The sequence below is a fragment of the Saimiri boliviensis genome, chromosome 14 (genome assembly GCF_048565385.1).
Source record: "Saimiri boliviensis isolate mSaiBol1 chromosome 14, mSaiBol1.pri, whole genome shotgun sequence".
Lineage (NCBI taxonomy): Eukaryota > Metazoa > Chordata > Mammalia > Primates > Cebidae > Saimiri > Saimiri boliviensis.
The window spans coordinates 30,675,079-30,691,965 of record NC_133462.1 but is presented as its reverse complement, the minus strand read 5'-3'; the positions used below and the strand labels follow the sequence as shown (position 1 = coordinate 30,691,965).

General features: G+C 57.5%; 2 protein-coding genes across 2 annotated transcripts in view; one reads left to right on the top strand and one right to left on the bottom strand.

Annotated features, from left to right (window-relative positions):
- Positions 1–424: 424 nt before the first annotated feature.
- Positions 425–3,385, top strand: F2RL3 (F2R like thrombin or trypsin receptor 3). The gene is made up of 2 exons (XM_003942257.4): positions 425–936; positions 1,210–3,385. Exons 1-2 carry the CDS (start codon positions 828–830, stop codon positions 2,256–2,258), a joined length of 1,158 nt encoding a protein of 385 aa, XP_003942306.1. The 5' UTR covers positions 425–827; the 3' UTR covers positions 2,259–3,385.
- Positions 3,386–3,388: 3 nt separating this feature from the next.
- Positions 3,389–16,887, bottom strand: part of CPAMD8 (C3 and PZP like alpha-2-macroglobulin domain containing 8) — a 120,598-nt gene continuing 107,099 nt past the window's right edge. The window contains exons 35-42 of the mRNA XM_010330194.3: positions 16,056–16,270; positions 14,906–14,993; positions 12,853–12,927; positions 10,950–11,055; positions 10,757–10,867; positions 9,104–9,313; positions 8,816–8,972; positions 3,389–6,850 (exon numbers count right to left, since the gene is read on the bottom strand). Coding sequence (XP_010328496.3) covers positions 6,721–6,850; positions 8,816–8,972; positions 9,104–9,313; positions 10,757–10,867; positions 10,950–11,055; positions 12,853–12,927; positions 14,906–14,993; positions 16,056–16,270 — 1,092 coding nt within the window. The 3' untranslated portion in view covers positions 3,389–6,720. The remainder of the gene's footprint in view (positions 6,851–8,815; positions 8,973–9,103; positions 9,314–10,756; positions 10,868–10,949; positions 11,056–12,852; positions 12,928–14,905; positions 14,994–16,055; positions 16,271–16,887) is intronic.

Below are 16,887 nucleotides of genomic sequence, written 5' to 3'. Positions count from 1 at the left end.
TAAATAAAATAAAACCAAGGATGGGCGTCTCCCAGAGGGCAATAGCAGCAAGGGGTCCCCTCAGACCCACAGAGGAGGTCAAGCTCAGCGTCAGGGACTCTGGCTGAACCTCGAGAGTCCCTCAGCCATCCTCAGCTGACCCCATATGTGCAAGGCACCCCTGTATGTGTGCCTCACTTTGCTCTCGCCCAGGGGACACACGGGCAGCTGTAGGGAAGACAGCGATGCCAGGGGCAGCCCTTGCCAAGGACCAAGGAGACTTCGAGGGGTGTGGCTCACCTGCTCTGACCTCTGATCTCTGACCCAGGGAAGCAGGGCTCTTCTTATCCTACCCACCAGCGACAGGAAGTGGGGGGGAGGTGACTTCAGGAAGGGCCCAGAGCCTCTGATGGGCGTGGGGATTGGGGCGAGGACAGGGCTGTCACGAAAACAGCGGCTGCAGATGTGAGCAGCTGGTAAGAAGTGGCCACTCAGGCTGCAGATGCTTCCTGGGCTGGTCAGGAGCTGGGGGTGCTGGCTGCAGCTGGGGGTGCTGGCTGCAGCTGGGACCCCCTCTGCATCTCACTGGCCTGGCACCTGGGTCCCCAGGAGGCACCACAGCTGGACACAGCAACCTGGGGCAGCCCAGCCTCCGTAGCCTACATTCCGGTCCTCCCACAGGCTGGCTGGCGAGCGGCCCTGGTGGGTCTGCCGGGCGGGAGCCGTGCCTTCCCAGTGTATCTCCCCTGGCACGATCTGCTCATCCGCCCAGGATTCCAGAAGCTGGGGCTCGGTCTCCGGTGAGGCAGGAAGCCTGAGGCCACAGCCCAGGGCAGCGGAGCCCAGTCATGTGCGGGCGACTGCTCCTGTGGCCCCTGGTGCTGGGGTTCAGCCTGTTGGGCGGTGCCCAGACCCCCAGTGTCTACGATGAGGGCGAGAGCACCGGAGGCGGCAATGGTGAGTGGTCCTGGCCTCAGGGTGCAGAGACGGGGTTACATCAGGGATGGAGCCGGGGCCCGGAGCAGGGGAGGGGGAGGCTGGGAAGTTGGGGTCTTTAGCCCGGTCCACTCTGCACTCTGTCCCTGACCCCATAGGGCTGGGCTATTCCCTTGAATGTCATATCCAGCTGTATCCCACCAGGGCAGACCCCAGGCTCTTAGCACCTCCCTCCCCACTGCCTGTTGTCACCCATCGAGGCAGGTGCTGACCAACGTCCCCTCTCTTCCCCAGACAGCACGCCCTCAATCCGGCCCGGCCCCCGCGGCTACCCAGGCCAAGTCTGTGCCAATGACAGTGACACCCTCGAGCTCCCGGACAGCTCACGGGCGCTGCTTCTGGGCTGGGTGCCCACCAGGCTGGTGCCCATCCTCTATGGGTTGGTCCTGGCAGTGGGGCTGCCGGCCAACGGGCTGGCACTGTGGGTGCTGGCCACGCGGGTACCACGGCTGCCCTCCACCGTGCTGCTGATGAACCTGGCAGCCGCCGACCTCCTGCTGGCCCTGGTGCTGCCCCCAAGGGTCCTGTACCACCTGCGTGGCCAGCGCTGGCCCTTCGGGGAGACCGCCTGCCGCCTGGCCACGGCCTCGCTCTATGGCCACATGTATGGCTCGGTGCTGCTGCTGGCCGCCGTCAGCCTGGACCGCTACCTGGCCCTGGTGCACCCGCTGCGGGCCCGCACCCTGCGTGGCCGGCGCCTGGCCCTGGGACTCTGTGTGGCCGCCTGGCTCACAGCGGCTGCCTTGGCACTGCCCCTGGCGCTGCAGCGGCAGACCTTCCGGCTGGCGCACTCCGATCGCGTGCTCTGCCATGACGCGCTGCCTCTGGATGCCCAGGCCTCCCACTGGCGACCGGCCTTCACCTGCCTGGCGCTGCTGGGCTGTTTCCTGCCGCTGCTGGCCATGCTGCTGTGCTACGGGGCCACCCTGCGCACGCTGGCGGCCGGCGGCCGGCGCTACGGCCACGCGCTGAGGCTGACCGCGCTGGTGCTGGCCTCCGCCGTGGCCTTCTTCATGCCCAGCAACGTGCTGCTGCTGCTGCATTACTCGGACCCAAGCCCGGGCGCCTGGGGCAATCTCTATGGCGCCTACGTGCCCAGCCTGGCGCTGAGCACCCTCAACAGCTGCGTGGACCCCTTCGTCTACTACTACGTGTCAGCCGAGTTCAGGGACAAGGTGCAGGCGGGGCTCTTCCGACGGCCTCCCAGGGACACCGTGGCCTCCAAGGCCTCCGGGGAGGGGGGTAGCCGGGTCATGGGTACCCAATTCTCTTCGCTCCAGTGATGCAAAGTGGGGAGGGAGCTACTGGGTTCCACAGGGTCCTTTCTCCCACTTCGTGTCTTTCTTGGAACCTCAGAATGTGACCTTATTTGGAAATAGGGTCATTGTAACTGTCACTGGTGGAGGTCACTTTGGAGAAGGGTGGGCCTTACATCCAGCGTGGGTGGTGCCCTCATAAGACAAGGAGAGGCCAAGCCTGGTGGCTCGCGCCTGTAATCCCAGCACTTTGGAAAGCCAAGGTGGGCGGATCACCTGCAGTCAGGAGTTCAACACCAGCCTGAGCAACATGGTGAAATCCCAACTTTATCAAAACACAAAAATTAGCCGGGTGTACTGGTGGGTGCCTGTAATCTCAGCTACTCAGGAGGCTGAGGCAGGAGGATTGCTTGAACCTGGGAGGCAGAGGTTGCAGTGAGCCAAGATTTCGCCACTGGACTCCAGCCTGGGTGACAGAGTGAGACTCTGTCTCTAATCAACTAATTAAATTTTAAAAGGAGGAGGAGAGATGGCCAGGTGTAGTGGCTCACACCTGTCATCTCAGCACTCTGAGAGGCCGAGATGGAGGAATTGCTTAAGGCCAGGAGTTTGGGACCAGCCTGGCCAACATAAGGAGATCCCATCTCTACAAAAAAAAAAAAAAAAAAAAAAAAGAACCAGGCATTATGGCACACACCTGCAGTCCCAGCTACTCAAGAGGCAGAGGCGGGAGGATCACCTGAGCCCAGGAGGTTGTGGCTGCAGTGAACTCTGATTGCACCACTGCACTCAAGCCTGGGCAACAGAGCAAGACCTTGTCTCAAAAATAAAATTTAAAAAAGAGGAGAGATAGCTAGGTACGTGCCACATGCCTGTGATCCCAGCACTTTGGGAGGCCGACGCGGGCAGATCACCTGAAGCCAGGAGTTGACCAGCCTGGCCAACATCGTGAAACCCTGCCTCTATTAAAAATTCAAAAATGAGCTGGGTATGGTGTTGGACACCTGTAGTCCCAGCTACTCGGGAGTCTGAGGGAGGAGAATCACTTGAACCTGGGAGGCAGAGGTTGCAGTCAGCTGAGACTGTGCCACTATACTCCAGACTGGGCGACAGAGTGACTCCGTCTCAAAAAAAAAAAAAAAAAAAAAAAAGGAGTACTCAGAGACAGAGAAGAAAGCCATGTGGTGAGAGGCAGAGCTGGGAGTGGTACAGACAAGCACAAACTAAGGGACGCGAAGATGCCAAGCGCGGTGGGCAGCCGCAGCACCCAGGAGACAGCCCTCGGATGGGGTCTCCCTCACAGCCTCCAGAGGGAACCGGCCCTGCCGTCACCTTGACCTTGGACTTCTGGCCTGCAAAACTGTGAGACAGTAAACTCCCATCGTTTACAGCTGCCGAGATAGGGGTGCTTTGTCAGGGCAGTCTAAGAATCTAAAACAGGATCAAACGCCACTTCCTGGGTCCTGCAAGGCTCTCCGGCTCGGCTGTCTGGGCTGGGTGCAGCCCACGATGCCTTGGTGTCCCGAATGGGACTGGGGCTGGGGCTGTGTTCCCCGGAGACTCACTGCCAAGTTCCTGCCTAGGGGATTGGGGCCCTCTGGGTAACCCCCACATAGGCACTGAGGAAGGAGAACCAAGCAGAATCCTGGCACAATTAAGACCTGGAGGGAGAATATCTCAGTTTACAGTATTACTAGTCAGTTATTTCCCTTCATAAGATCCTCTCTATATAACCGTACATTAGTTCACAGAATAAGTGCCTAAAGAATATCTCACCACTCAGTTGTTTCCATATACGTATATATAAAACTGTATCTTAGTTCATAATCGGAGGAATGCCTAGAGCAGACACAGTGCAGAGCATGATTTAAGGAAAAACAAGTTACACCAGGACAAGAATCCATGGCCTAGGCGGCAGCGTTCAGTATCGTAAAGATACCTACCCGCTGTATGGCAGGCTTGGGGCGAGAGCCACTCCTCCTGATAAAGGGGCTGTAGGACGTGGCTCCAGTTCTTGTGGAAGGCTGCCCTCAGAGCGGCAATCCACCTTGGTGACTGTGAACTTTATCAGCTCTGGTCACTGTGCTGCTCGAAAAGCATCCTCCTATAGAACTCATTGGGAGCTGCCAGCAGGTGGCGGTAACCCTGACAGCTCTGTCACTGCTATGGGACTTAAAGCATTCTCCTATAAATCTTAGAAGCAGCTTGCCCATAGATAGAAGTATCGCACACTGCACCCTCTTCACTGTGCATGGCCCACCTCCATGCCTCGGTGACCTAACGGGGGTGGACCCCTTGTTTTATTGCTCACGACCCTATCACTATCCTTAAAGATGATTTACTCACTGCCCTGACCCCTAAACTATACACAATAAATACTCACGCTTCTGGACATTCGGGGCCTCGCCTGACTCCGCTTATAGGTGGCATGGCTCCCCTGAGCCCAGCTGCGTCTTCCTTGTACTTCTGTGTCCTGTCTCTTTATTTCTCAGACCCTGCACCTCAGCACAGCATAAGGGACACCTCACGACCCTGTGGGGCCCTCAGCCCTACAAAGCCCCACCAGGCTCAGAGCCTGGTTGGCCGTTCTCATGCTCACCAGCTTCTGGCTTTGGGATGTCTCTCCAGCAACCAGAGTAGCACCCCCAACTCTGCTCCCCGAAACCCATCACTAGCATGACCCAGCCTCCTGCTGTCCCCTGTTCTGGGGACCCTCGCCTTCCCACCTCTCACCTGCAGACTGGTTTTCATTTTCTATGTCACCAGGGACAAGGTGGGACAATGGAGGGTTGGGAGGACAGTGTGTGCCGAGGGGGTTCGGGTATTGCAGCCCTAGAAACAGCCCCCGTTCCCAGAAGTCTGCAGCCGGCTCTAAGCCTTGCACGGGATAGGGCATAGTGCCTGCGGAGGACAGAGCAGGTGTGCGGGGAAGGGGAGAAGCCTCAGCCCCGGTGCGTGTGCGTGACACACACACACCGCTGCTCACACTAGGGAGCGGCACGGGGCAGTTTCAGAGGCCGCTGGGGTATGAACTGTGGGGGCAAGGCAGAGGGTGGGGGACTACTGTTGGCCTCCCCATTGGACCTATGTCTGGCAGCCCTGGGCCGGGGGTGTCAGGGGCCCGGGCTATACACACACACAGTTTATGTGCAACCCAGAATGTGTAAACAAGTGATGTGTGTTTGTATCAATATCCTGGCGTGATCATTTACTAGAGTTTTGCAAGATGTTAACCACAGGTGCAAGTGTGAGTAGGAAACGTCCCCAGGACCAAACTGTGGTCCTACAACTGCAAGCGGTTGTAGGATTATCTCGGGGTGCAGGCGTTGGACATCCATAAACCCTCCTCCCCACCACTCCCACCACTCTGTAAAGCTGGCCTGTAGATGAAGACGAGGGGGCTCAGGAGCCCCGGCCTGTGGAACCCCACCACACAGCCACTAAGTCTCTAAGGGGCTGGGGTCTGCACCCATCTGTGGACAGGTCTGGAGCCCTGGGGGCTGCCCTCTGGGTTCCCGATGACCGCAGGAGGCTGAGGTCCTGCTGTGACCCTGGAGATGAGGTTTTATCTTATCACACCCTCTATGGCAAGTGGGCACCAGACCTCGGGCTGGGGAAGAAGCCACAGGGCCCGTCCTTTGTAGGGTGACGGGGGCCAGGGCAGCCTCAGACCTCGGCCTCTCAGGCAGCCAGAGGCGTCTGTGCTGGCGGAGATCAGGGCTGAGCAGTGTTGGCTGAAATAAATACCACCCCAGAGAAGATGGGCAAAAATGCAGATACAGGCGGGTGCCAGGAGTCATAAGAAGAGAATCAAAGCCTGCTGGTGCTGGTAGCAGGCAGCTGGCAGGGCCCCCCAAGGCAGGCAGGTCCCAGGGCTGGAGGCCTCAGGAGTGGGCTGGTCATCTGGGCACAGGGACGTCAGGAACTCATGGTGGTGAAGCACCGAGGTCACCCAGCCCAGGGAGCCAGAAGCTGAAAGTGCATTTGTTGGGAGCCATCTGCTTCCCCGCAGGGCCTTGTGCTGTGAGCCTGAGGTCCCCTGGGGTGAAGGCAGAGGGTTCAAGAGCTGGGACAGTCTTGGGACAATTCAGGGTCGTGGGTGCGGGGCCTTGTGTTACAGAGAAAGGCGGTGTGTTCCGTTTTGAAGTTGTACAAAGGGTGGATGTTGTTTTGCTAATCTGCTCCATGTTGTTTGCTCAGAAAGAGGCTTCTGGCCGCACGAGTGCTTTCCAGGAATGTTTCTTCCCTGGGAACAGAATGCCAGGCTGTGGGAGCCACCGTGGTCCCAGGAAAATGATGCCCAGCTCCAAGGCTGGGGGTTGGGGCGCTTGGAGTTCCAGCCGGAGCTGGGAAGGTTGTGGGGGGGCTCCCAAGGGACCTCCAGCTGTCCTCCCCCTGCACCAGGCCGGTGACTGCTGAGCCCACATCTGGGTCTCGAGTCTCATCCTAGAGATGGGCAGGTCTCTGCCATCCTGCTCCTTGGGTTCATTTAGAGGCAGGTGTCACCTGGGCCGAGGTCTGCCCAGCCACCAGGCAGAGTCACAGGCTGATAGGGACAGGATGCAGCCGATGGTGTCACCCTTCTCTGAGCGGGGCAGCCGTTAGGAAGAGAAGCCGCTCTGACTGGCCAGGAGGGAAGGAGAAAGATTCCTATGGGGCTGCCAGGCCTTCGGGGTGGGACCCCACACCCCTTTCCTGAACCCACCTCCACGGGGCTCAAGCTGGCTGCCACCTCCTCATTTAGATGACAGAACCCCACCTGGGAGAGGGACACCCGGCCCAGGCCCGGCACTGCACAACTCTGCCTCCTGTCCCCTTCCCATGGACCGCGGTGATGGACTCTGGGTGTCCACTTCCAGTGAGTGGGGAGGCGCTTGCGTCAGACCACCAATCAAATTGAAGAGCTCCCCACAGAACACTACCCAGCAATACAGAGAACAGACTCCATGCTGGGCACAGTGGCTCACACCTGTAATCCCAGAGCTTTGGGAGGCTGAGATGGGAGGACTGCTTGAGCCCAGGAGTTTGAGGCTGCAGTGCACAATGACTGTGTCTACAAACAGTCACGGCATTCCAGCTTGGGCAACATGCAGAGACCCCACCTCTACAAAACACACACACACACACACACACACACACACACACACATATTAGCTGGGCATGGTGGTGTGTACCTGTGGTTCCAGCTACTCAGGAGGCTCAGGCAAAAGAATGGCTTGAGACCAGGAGGTCGAGGTTGAGTGAGCGAGCTGTGACTGTGCCACTACACTCCAGCCTGGGCAATACAGTGAGATCTCATTTCAAAAATAAAAAGCATACACTGGGCACGGTGGCTCATACCTGTAATCCTAACACTTTGTGAGGCTGAAGCAGGTGGATTACCTGGAGTCAGGAGTTTGAAACCAGCCTGGCTAACATGGTGAAACCTCGCCTCTACTAAAAATACAAAAATTAGCCAGGTGTGGCGGCGAGCCCCTGTAATCCCAGATACTGGGGAGGCTGAGGCAGGAGAATTACTTGAACCTGAGAGGCAGAGGTTGCAGTGAGCCCAGATTGAGCCACTGCACTTCAGCCTGGGCAACAGAGTAAGACTCCATCTCAAAAAAAATAAAGACCAGGCACGGTGGCTCAGGCCTGTAATCTCAGCACTTTGGGAGGCCAAGGTGGGTGGATCACAAGGTCAGGAGGTCAGGACCAGCCTGGCCAACATGGTGAAACCCTGTCTCTACTAAAAATACAAAAATTAGCTGGGCATGGTGGCAGGTGCCTGTAGTCCCAGCTACTCAGGAGGCAGAGGCAGGAGAATCACTTGAACCCAGGAGGTGAAGGATGTAGTAAGCTGAGATTGTGCACTCCAGCCTGGGTGACAGAGCACCTCAAAAAATTAAAAAATAAAATAAAATAAAAATAATAAAAAATTATGGATATGTGAAACATCACAGGTGAATATAAGAGAATCATGTTCCAAAGGTTATCTGCTCTCTGATTCCATTTACCTGGTATTCTCGAAATGACAAAATTACAGGCAGGGAGTGGGGACAATGGCTTAGTGGTTGCAGGTGTTGAGGGGAGAGAGAGGTGAGGTTATGGAAGAGCAGCCGGAGGGACTCTGTGCAAATGGGCTGTTTGTTAACTACGGTTAAGATCACACAAATCCGCCCATGAAAAAACCACATGCTGCTAACTACAGGCTAAGCCTCCCTAGTGCAAAAATCCCCAATCCGAAATGCTCCGAAATCCAAATCTTTGTGAGCACAGGAGTATTTCAGACTTTTAGATTAGGGATTTGGAACTTTAGGTAACTGTATACTGCAAGCATTCTGAAATCCGAAAAAATCTGACCCATATGTATACACACACACACACACACACACACACACACACACAGAGCTGTTCACTAGGTGGGCAGGGTGGAGGGAGGATGAATGCCCACTTTGTCCCCAGGAACTCTCAGCCTCTGACTCTCAGTTGCTCCCACTGCCTGGAGGGGGCCCGGGCAGGTGGTCTGGGGAGGCTAGCAGGGGAGGGAGGTGGGGAGATGTTGGGCCTATGTCTCTTATCTCTGGGGTGGGCCCAGCTCTCACCTGTCCTCCGCCTCCCCTTCTGGCTCAGGGTCTGAGTCCACCACCTCAAGGCCAGCTCCGCTCAGTCTCAGTCTCACGTCCTGCTGCGGATGCCCCAGGGCCGCAGAAGCCAGGTCATCTCCGTTGGTGGAGGACACTGAGACCGGCAGCAGCTGCTCTGGAAGGAAGGGGGGACTAGGTCGGGAGGGTGTGGCAGGGAGGGGACCCAAGGGCTGAGGGGAGGAGATCCGTGGCCCAGAGAAGCAGCAATGGGGTCCCCGAGGCGAGGCGGCAGCTAAGGGTCCTCACCGAGGGTGCAGCGGCTGGGGGGCGCAGGCTTCAGGGGTGCGGCCTGGCGGCAGGCAGCCTCCCACAGGCGGCAGGCGCTGGCGTAGACCACCCCGTCGGAGCCGCAAACGGGGTCCCCCTGAGCGCTGCAGTCATGGTCGCAGCCGCATCGCGCGATCGCTGCCCCATCTTCAGGGGCCACTGCAGAGCCAGACTCACCAGGGAACCATCCTGAGGGACAAGGCAGGGTCGACAGGGCACGGGGGAACCCCCACCCTGCATCTTGCCCGCTCCTCCACAGACCCTGGGGTGGGGGAGACGTCCCTGGGTCTTGGACCCACTCCCCCGGGGGGTTCAGGGGGCGCAACAGTTAATGGGAGGTCCTGAGCCCTGGCCTCACAGAATTTCACGCAGGTGTTTGCCTAATACAAAAAACAGAAACAGATTTTTAAAAAACTCGTAAGTTAAAAGCAATCAAAACTAATTCCAAGAAATCTGGAAAAAAATGTTAAGGGGGCCGGGCGCGGTGGCTCACGCCTGTAATCCCAGCACTTTGGGAGGCCGAGGCGGGTGGATTACGAGGTCAAGAGATCGACGCCATCCTGGTCAACAAGGTGAAACCCCGTCTCTACTGAAAATACAAAAATTAGCTGGGCATGGTGGCGCCCGCCTGTAATCCCAGCTACTCGGGAGGCTGAGGCAGGAGAATTGCCTGAACCCAGGAGGCGGAGGTTGCGGTGAGCCGAGATCGCGCCATTGCACTCCAGCCTGGGTAACAAGAGCGAAACTCCGTCTCAAAAAAAAAAAAAATAGTTAAAGGAACCCTGAAGGATCCCCAGCTCCACAGAGTCCTTTCTTGGGGCCCCTCTGCCGACACTCTCTAGGTTGTAGGGGAGAAAGGAAGAAACAGGGCCTCCTGCAACAGTGTCCGCCCACGCCGCGCCTCCTCGACACTGACCACACCCACCCCAAAGCCACTCCCCCCTCCCCCTCCCCCTCCCCCCTCCTCTGACCACACCCACCCTCAACCCCGCCTGCTCCGTGCTGACCACACCCACCCCAACCCCGCCCGGCACTGGTCACGCCCACCCAAACCTGCCCTGTCTGCACTGATTACACCTGCCCGCAACCCCGCCCACTCCACACCAACCACCCTCACCCAACTCCGCCCCCTCAGCACTGACCACACCCACCCAGCCTCACCCCCTCAGCACTGACCACACCCATGCTGCTCGGCCCCCGCCCCCCGCAATAACCACACCCACTCTGCTTGGTCCTGCCCTCATCGCACTGACCACTCTCAACCTACTCAGCCCAGTCCTCACCACAGTGACCACACCCTCACAGGCTCGGCCCCTCCCCCAGCATACTGACCATTCCCGAGCCACGTCCCCTCCGCACTGACCACTCCCCAACCACGCCCCTCTCCGCTGACCACTCTCCAGCCACGCCTACCCGTGACCACTCCTCCAAACCACGCCCCTCCACTCTGACCACTCCTCCAGCCCCACCTCCCCACGAGGCAGAGCGCCGGCCTACCCCTGTGCTGCGTGCCCTGGACTTCACGCAGGCCCTCCTCTGCCAAGCCCCAGGGGAGCCCTCCCAGGTGCCCGCGGGTGGGAGTCAGGGTGTGGCAGGCAGTGGCGAGGGGCAGCAGTGTCCCCACGCACTCACCCGGGCCCCGGGCAGGGGCGCGCTCCACCTCGTTGCATGCGGGTCCGGAACACAGCTCCTGGGCGAGCGGGCTGCGCGCGCTGACGTTGTAGAAGCGAGTGGCCTCGAAGGCTGCGGGACGAGGGTAGCGGGTGACGGAGTGAAGGCGCAACGGGGCAGGGGCCAGGCCGGGGGTGCGGGCGTGCAGGCCTACCGGGCTCGTAGTAGTCGTACACGGAGACTGGCAGCGGCGACGTCCTGCCCACCACGCACTCCCGGAGCGCACGGAACCGCACACACGTCAGGCACCGGCTGGGGATCTGCAGGGCAGCGGCGGGCGTGGGCTTGGCCGGGGCCACCAGGCCCGGCGCGCTGAGCTCGGGCCCAGGCTCATTTCAGGGGTACCCAGGACGCGTGAAACACAGAAGAAACTCAATCCCATTTTCTATATATATATATATATATATATATATATATATATTTTTTTTTTTTTTTTTTTTTTTTTTTTTTTAATAGGAGTCTCGCTCTGTTGCCCAGGCTGGAGTGCAGTGGCCTGATTTGGCTCACTGCAACCTTGGCCTCCTGAGTTCAAGCAGTTCTCCTGACTCAGCCTCCTAAGTAGCTGGGATTAGGGTTAGGATTAGGGTTAGGGTTGTATTTTTGGTAGAGACGGTTTTTTTTGTTTTGTTTTGTTTTCATTTTTTTTCCCCTCAAGATGGGTTTTCACCATGTTGCTTAGGCTGGTCTCCAACTCCTGGCCTCAAGTGATCCACCTGCCTTGGCCTCCCAAACTGCTGAGATTACAGGTGTGAGCCACCACGCCCGACCTCGATCCCAGTTTCGATTCTTTGTGTCCTTCCATCCCACTGGGAAAACATCTCAGGTGGCCTCCCAGACACCACGCCTTTATTGTGTGCACGCGTGGCCGAGTGTGTGGGTGGCATTTAGCACAGTCACAATACTGTGCAATCATCACCTCTGTCTAGTTCCAGAAGTTTCTTTCTCCCCCAAAGAAAACCCCATCCCCGGCCGGGCGCGGTGGCTCAAGTCTGTAATCCCAGCACTTTGGGAGGCTGAGGTGGGGGGATCACAAGGTCAAGAGATCGAGACCATCCTGGTCAACATGGTGAAACCCCATCTCTACTAAAAATACAAAAAATTAGCTGGGCATGGTGGCGCGTGCCTGTAATCCCAGCTACTCAGGAGGCTGAGGCAAGAGAATTGCCTGAACCCAGGAGGCGGAGGTTGCGGTGAGCCAAGATCGCGCCATTGCACTCCAGCCTGGGTAACAAGAGTGAAACTCCGTCTCAAAAAAAAAAAAAAAGAAAGAAAAGAAAACCCCATCCCCATCAGCCCTCCTCCACACTCCCCCTACCCCTGGCAACCACGAATCTTTTCAACCCCACGGATTTGCTACAGCATGGATCAGTGCTCCACTCCTTCTTACAGATGGGTAATATCCACTGCAGCCCCTCCCCACTTTTTCCACCAACTGCCATCAGTCCAGGGCATAGCGCTAGCAGCATGGCCAGCTCTGCCAGGAATTTATTCTCCCACTGTCTTTTTTATTTTTTATTTTTTAAAGACAGGCTCTTGCTCTGTCACCCAGGCTGCAGTACAGTAGTGCAATCTCGGCCCGCTGCAACTTCTGCCTCCTGGGTTCAAGTGATTCTCCTGCCTCTGCCTCCTGAGTAGATGTGATTACAGGTGCATGCCATCATACCCAGCTAATTTTTGTATTTTTGGTAATGATGGGGTTTCGCCATGTTGGCCAGCTAGTCTCGAATTCCTGACCTCAGGTGATCTGCCCGCCTTGGCCTCCCAAAGTGCTGGGATTACAGGTGTGAGCCAAAGCGCCTGGCCACTTTTTTATATGTTTTGTAAAGATGGGGTTTTGCCATGTTGCCCAGGCTGGTCTCGAACCCCTAAGCTCAAGTGATCCTCCCACCTTGGCTTCCCAAAGTGCTGGGATTACAGCCATGAGCCACCATGCCCGGCCCCAAACTCTTTTTTATGGTACAAGATACTCGCAGGGAGCCACACCAGGTAGTGACCACTCCACCCTCACCAACATGCACACCAGGGAAGCCTCCTCCACCAACCCCGGCCAGTGGTACCTCATCAAAGTAGAAGAGCACTCTGCGTCCAGCCACTTCATACCGCTTCATCCCCATGTGCTTGTCAAGGAGTAGCTGCAGAGGAAGTCAGAAGTCAGAGTCCTCAGACTCTGCTTGCTTCTCCATCTCCTGGGGGCATTGGTCAGTGGGATGCAGGCTGGGCCCTGAGAAGTTCTTGGACTTGCCCACAAGCCGGCATGGGCTGAGGTCTGGGTGGGCCTGGCTGGGGCCAGGGGATGCTGGTCAGTGCTCCCCAGGCCCTGTCAGCCTCTCAGCACCCAGGAGATGGTGCTCAAGGATGGCTATCCCTGCCTGGAGCACCTGCTTCCCCTCCCAATGCACTCCCTCTATCTAGCCCCAGACCCAGGTTAGGCCTTTCCATGGCCCAAGAGGGGCCCGGCTGAGCCCTGCCACCTGCTGGTGTCTTGGCTGAACTGTTCAAGCTCCCCTCCCCGCCTGGGATTTTTTTTTTTTGAGAGGGAGTTTCGCCCTTGTTGCCAGGCTGGAGTGCAGTGGTGGCTCACTGAAACCTCTGCCTGCCAAATTCAAGCAATTCTTTTGCCTCAGCGTCCCAAGTAGCTGTGATTACAGGCGTGCACCACCATGCCCAGCTAATTTTTTGTATTTTTTTTTTTTTTTTTTTTTTTTTAGTATAGATGGAGTTTCACCATGCTGTCCAGGCTGGTCTCGAATTCGTAATCTGCCCGCCTTGGCCTCCCAAAGTGCAGGTATTACAGGTGTGAGCCACTGCACCCGGCCTTTTTCAGTTTTTGATTAAAAAATCTCACACCCACTTCAAGGCCTCCGAATTGACCACATCCTCTTCCCCCGGTACCCCCGCAGCCTCCCATCACCCCGACCCCGACAATAGGCCTGGCTTTCCTTCCACACACTGCAGACCTCCTTTGGCCCCTGGACCTCTTACTTCTTGACCCTTTTCCTCCCCCAGCCAGAGCTTGGCAATATTCCCCATCCCCATGACCCCTCTTCCCTCCTGTACAACAAAATGGGGATGTGGCACTTATCTCTCTTGGGGTTGTGAGGGTGACAGCTGGTCTCGGCAGTGTGTGGACTGAGAATACCCCGTGGCTCCCCACCCAGGACCAAAAGACATGGAACTCTGCCGAAGTTCTGGGTGGCATTTACAATACTGACAGCTGACCAGGCGTGGTGGCTCATGCCTGTAATCCCAACATTAATCCCTCACCTTAGGGTGAGGACCCACTGTGGCCGGGTGGATCACCTGAGGTCAGAAGTTCAAGACCAGCCTAACCAACATGGCTAAACCCTGTCTCTACTAAATACAAAAAGTTAGCCAGGCGTGGTGGTGCATGCCTGTAATCCTAGTTACTTGGGAGGCTGAGGCAGGAGAACTGCTTGAACCTGGGAGGTGGAGGTTGCAGTGAGCTGAGATTGCGCCATTGCACTCCAGCCTGGGCGACAAGAGCAAAACTCCGTCTCAAATAACAATACTAATAGTTTCAGTGGCCCCACCTGTTGGAGATCCACCTGTTGGAGCAGCCCCCACCCCACCCCACCGACTCCTCAGTGGGCAGATGGCCCATCTTTGCCCAGAAAGGGGGAACAAAGGGAGCCAGGCACGGTGGCTCATGTCTGTAACCCCAGCACTTTGTGAGGCTGAGGCAGGAGGATTGCTTGAGCCCAGGAGTTTGAGACCACCCTGGGCAACATGGCGAAACCCCGTCTCTACCACAAATACAAAAATTAGCTGGGCATGGTGGCACATGCTTGTCCCAGCTACTTGGGAGGCTGAGGTGGGAGGATCACTTGAGCCTGGGAGTCCACGGCGGTACTGGGAGTCTGAGCCAAGATCCCACCACTGCACTCTAGCCTGGGCAACAGGGCAAGACCCTATCTCAAAAAAAGAAAGAGGGGAAAAGAGCGAGAAAGTAAGTAAAAGAAAGAAAAGAAAAAAGTACCCGTAGCATTTTACAAAAAGGGCTGGGCCGCCAGCCAGCCTGACGCTGGGTGCCCAAGCCGTGCCTACTGTTCAAAGTTCCCTGGCCACCGCTGCTCACTGGCGCCACCTCACCTGCTCCAGGCTCTCGATGTCTGCCCGGAAGCCCGACAGCAGGGGCACCTGGAGGACAGCCATATTGGAAGACCCTGGGTGCAGCCACCTTCCAGCAACAGGGGAGAGAGAGCAGCTCTAGAACTCAAGCCCGGAGGTGGAACTGACCGTCCCCGCTCCCCCTGTAGCCCACACAGCTGATGTCCTAGGAAGCCTCCCCTGGGGTCTGGCCGGTGGGCCATTGGCACACACATCCTTGGCTCAGTCAGCTCCGTCAACCCATTTTACAGCAGGGACACTGAGGCCAGAAGGAAAGGGCCTTGCCAAGGGTTCTAGGCTTGAGCAGGTTGACTAGATGCTGGGTTTCCTTCTGCACTTCACTCTGTGTCCCCAGCCTGGGAGGCAGCTGGCAACTCCACTCTGGACATGGCTCCACGGAGCAGCCACAGCCCAGATGCTTCAACACTGCGTCAGCACTGCCTCCCTGCAGGACACTCTGGGAAATCAATCCCTGAGCTCCAGCCTCAGGGCCTCCTTCTGTAATATGGCGGGGCAGGGAGGGAGGTAAGCGGGCTCTCTCTGAAGCCATATGCCAGGCGCTTCCCGTAGGGCACTGGGGACAAGGATGAGGAAGCTGACATTCAGAGTGGAGCTTGCAGCTGCTGGGAGTACACCAAGCCGGACTCTGGTCTCCAGAACTTTCTGAGATGGGTACTTAGACACATTTGGGCTGAGAGTCAAGGTGAGGGCAGGTACCTGGGCAGCAGCTCTGATGGGCTGCGGGCGTCATGGCAACCCCTCACCCAAACACTTCTGGGCTCCCAAAGCATTGCCATGGTGACAAGCATCCCCCCATCACCATGGCAACAAGCATCTTCTTAGGGTGAGGACCCACTGTGGCCGGGGTCCAGGCTCACCCTTGGAAACCAAGGGGTCTGGTGCTGGTGTTACTGGTTAGGGACCAGTGTCCCAGCCACACGTGGCTGTCCCCATCTGGCCCACCTGCCCTGACCATACTGGAGTCTTCTGTGTTCATTCACTTTCCTTTCCTTCATTTCAAAAACCATCACGGAGTGCCTGGAGCTGGAAGCTCCCCCTGGTCCCAGGAGGCCATCCTCTCCCCTCCTTGCGCCCTCCTGGGATGCCCAGGCCAGCAGGGCGGTGGCCTTACCTGGTGCACACCTCCAGCACCACGTGGTATTCCTGGTGATGCTGATCCGAAGCTGGGTCATCATCGTCAGCTGGGGGCCAGTCTCCTCGGGGACCCTCAGCCGAGGATGCAGGCATCGGGGGTGGGCGTTCCTGGGCCTCGGGCTCCTGGAGGCTTACGAGCAGCTGAAAAGCTGGCTTGGCCACTGGGTCAGGCACATTGTAGGTGACATCAATCTAGGGGTGGCGTTGGAGGATGGAGGCTTAGGAACCTGGGCCCTCCACAACAGGTGCAGGGTGGGGGAGGAGAAAGGGCAGTGAGGAGGTGGGAACAGCCAGAATGACGGGGACAGTGACATCCATGACAGTTTCAGAGACTACCATTATTCCTTTTAGCCTGGAAATCACCGAAGCGGGTGTAGGTACGATCATCAGACCAGTTTTGTGGATCTGGGGTGCAGAGCTGTGCTCAGCGGTGTCTGAGTCTGGGGTCTCCCTCGCATCCGTGGTGTTATCTAGGCTCCCATTTTAGAGATGGGAAAACTGAGGCTAGTGAGTCATCCGGGAAACTTGCCCGCTGACCACCAGCTGGAACCCGTGAAATGCACCTGCCCCAGCCCAGTCTGGGGCTAAATCCAGACCACAGCAGGGGGAATGACCTCAAGCTCTTAGGCAAACCTGCTTGAGTCACTGGGTCAGATATCCCTGGACTGAGGGTCCAGTGCATTTTCGCGGGGCTGGGGCACACCTGAGATGAACCATGACCGCCTGCCTTGGGCAGTATTAGGAGGCTGCTAGCTTGCCCTGTGGTCTGGCCTGCTGCTGAGCTCAGAACCCTCTGGGGGTCCCCGGGG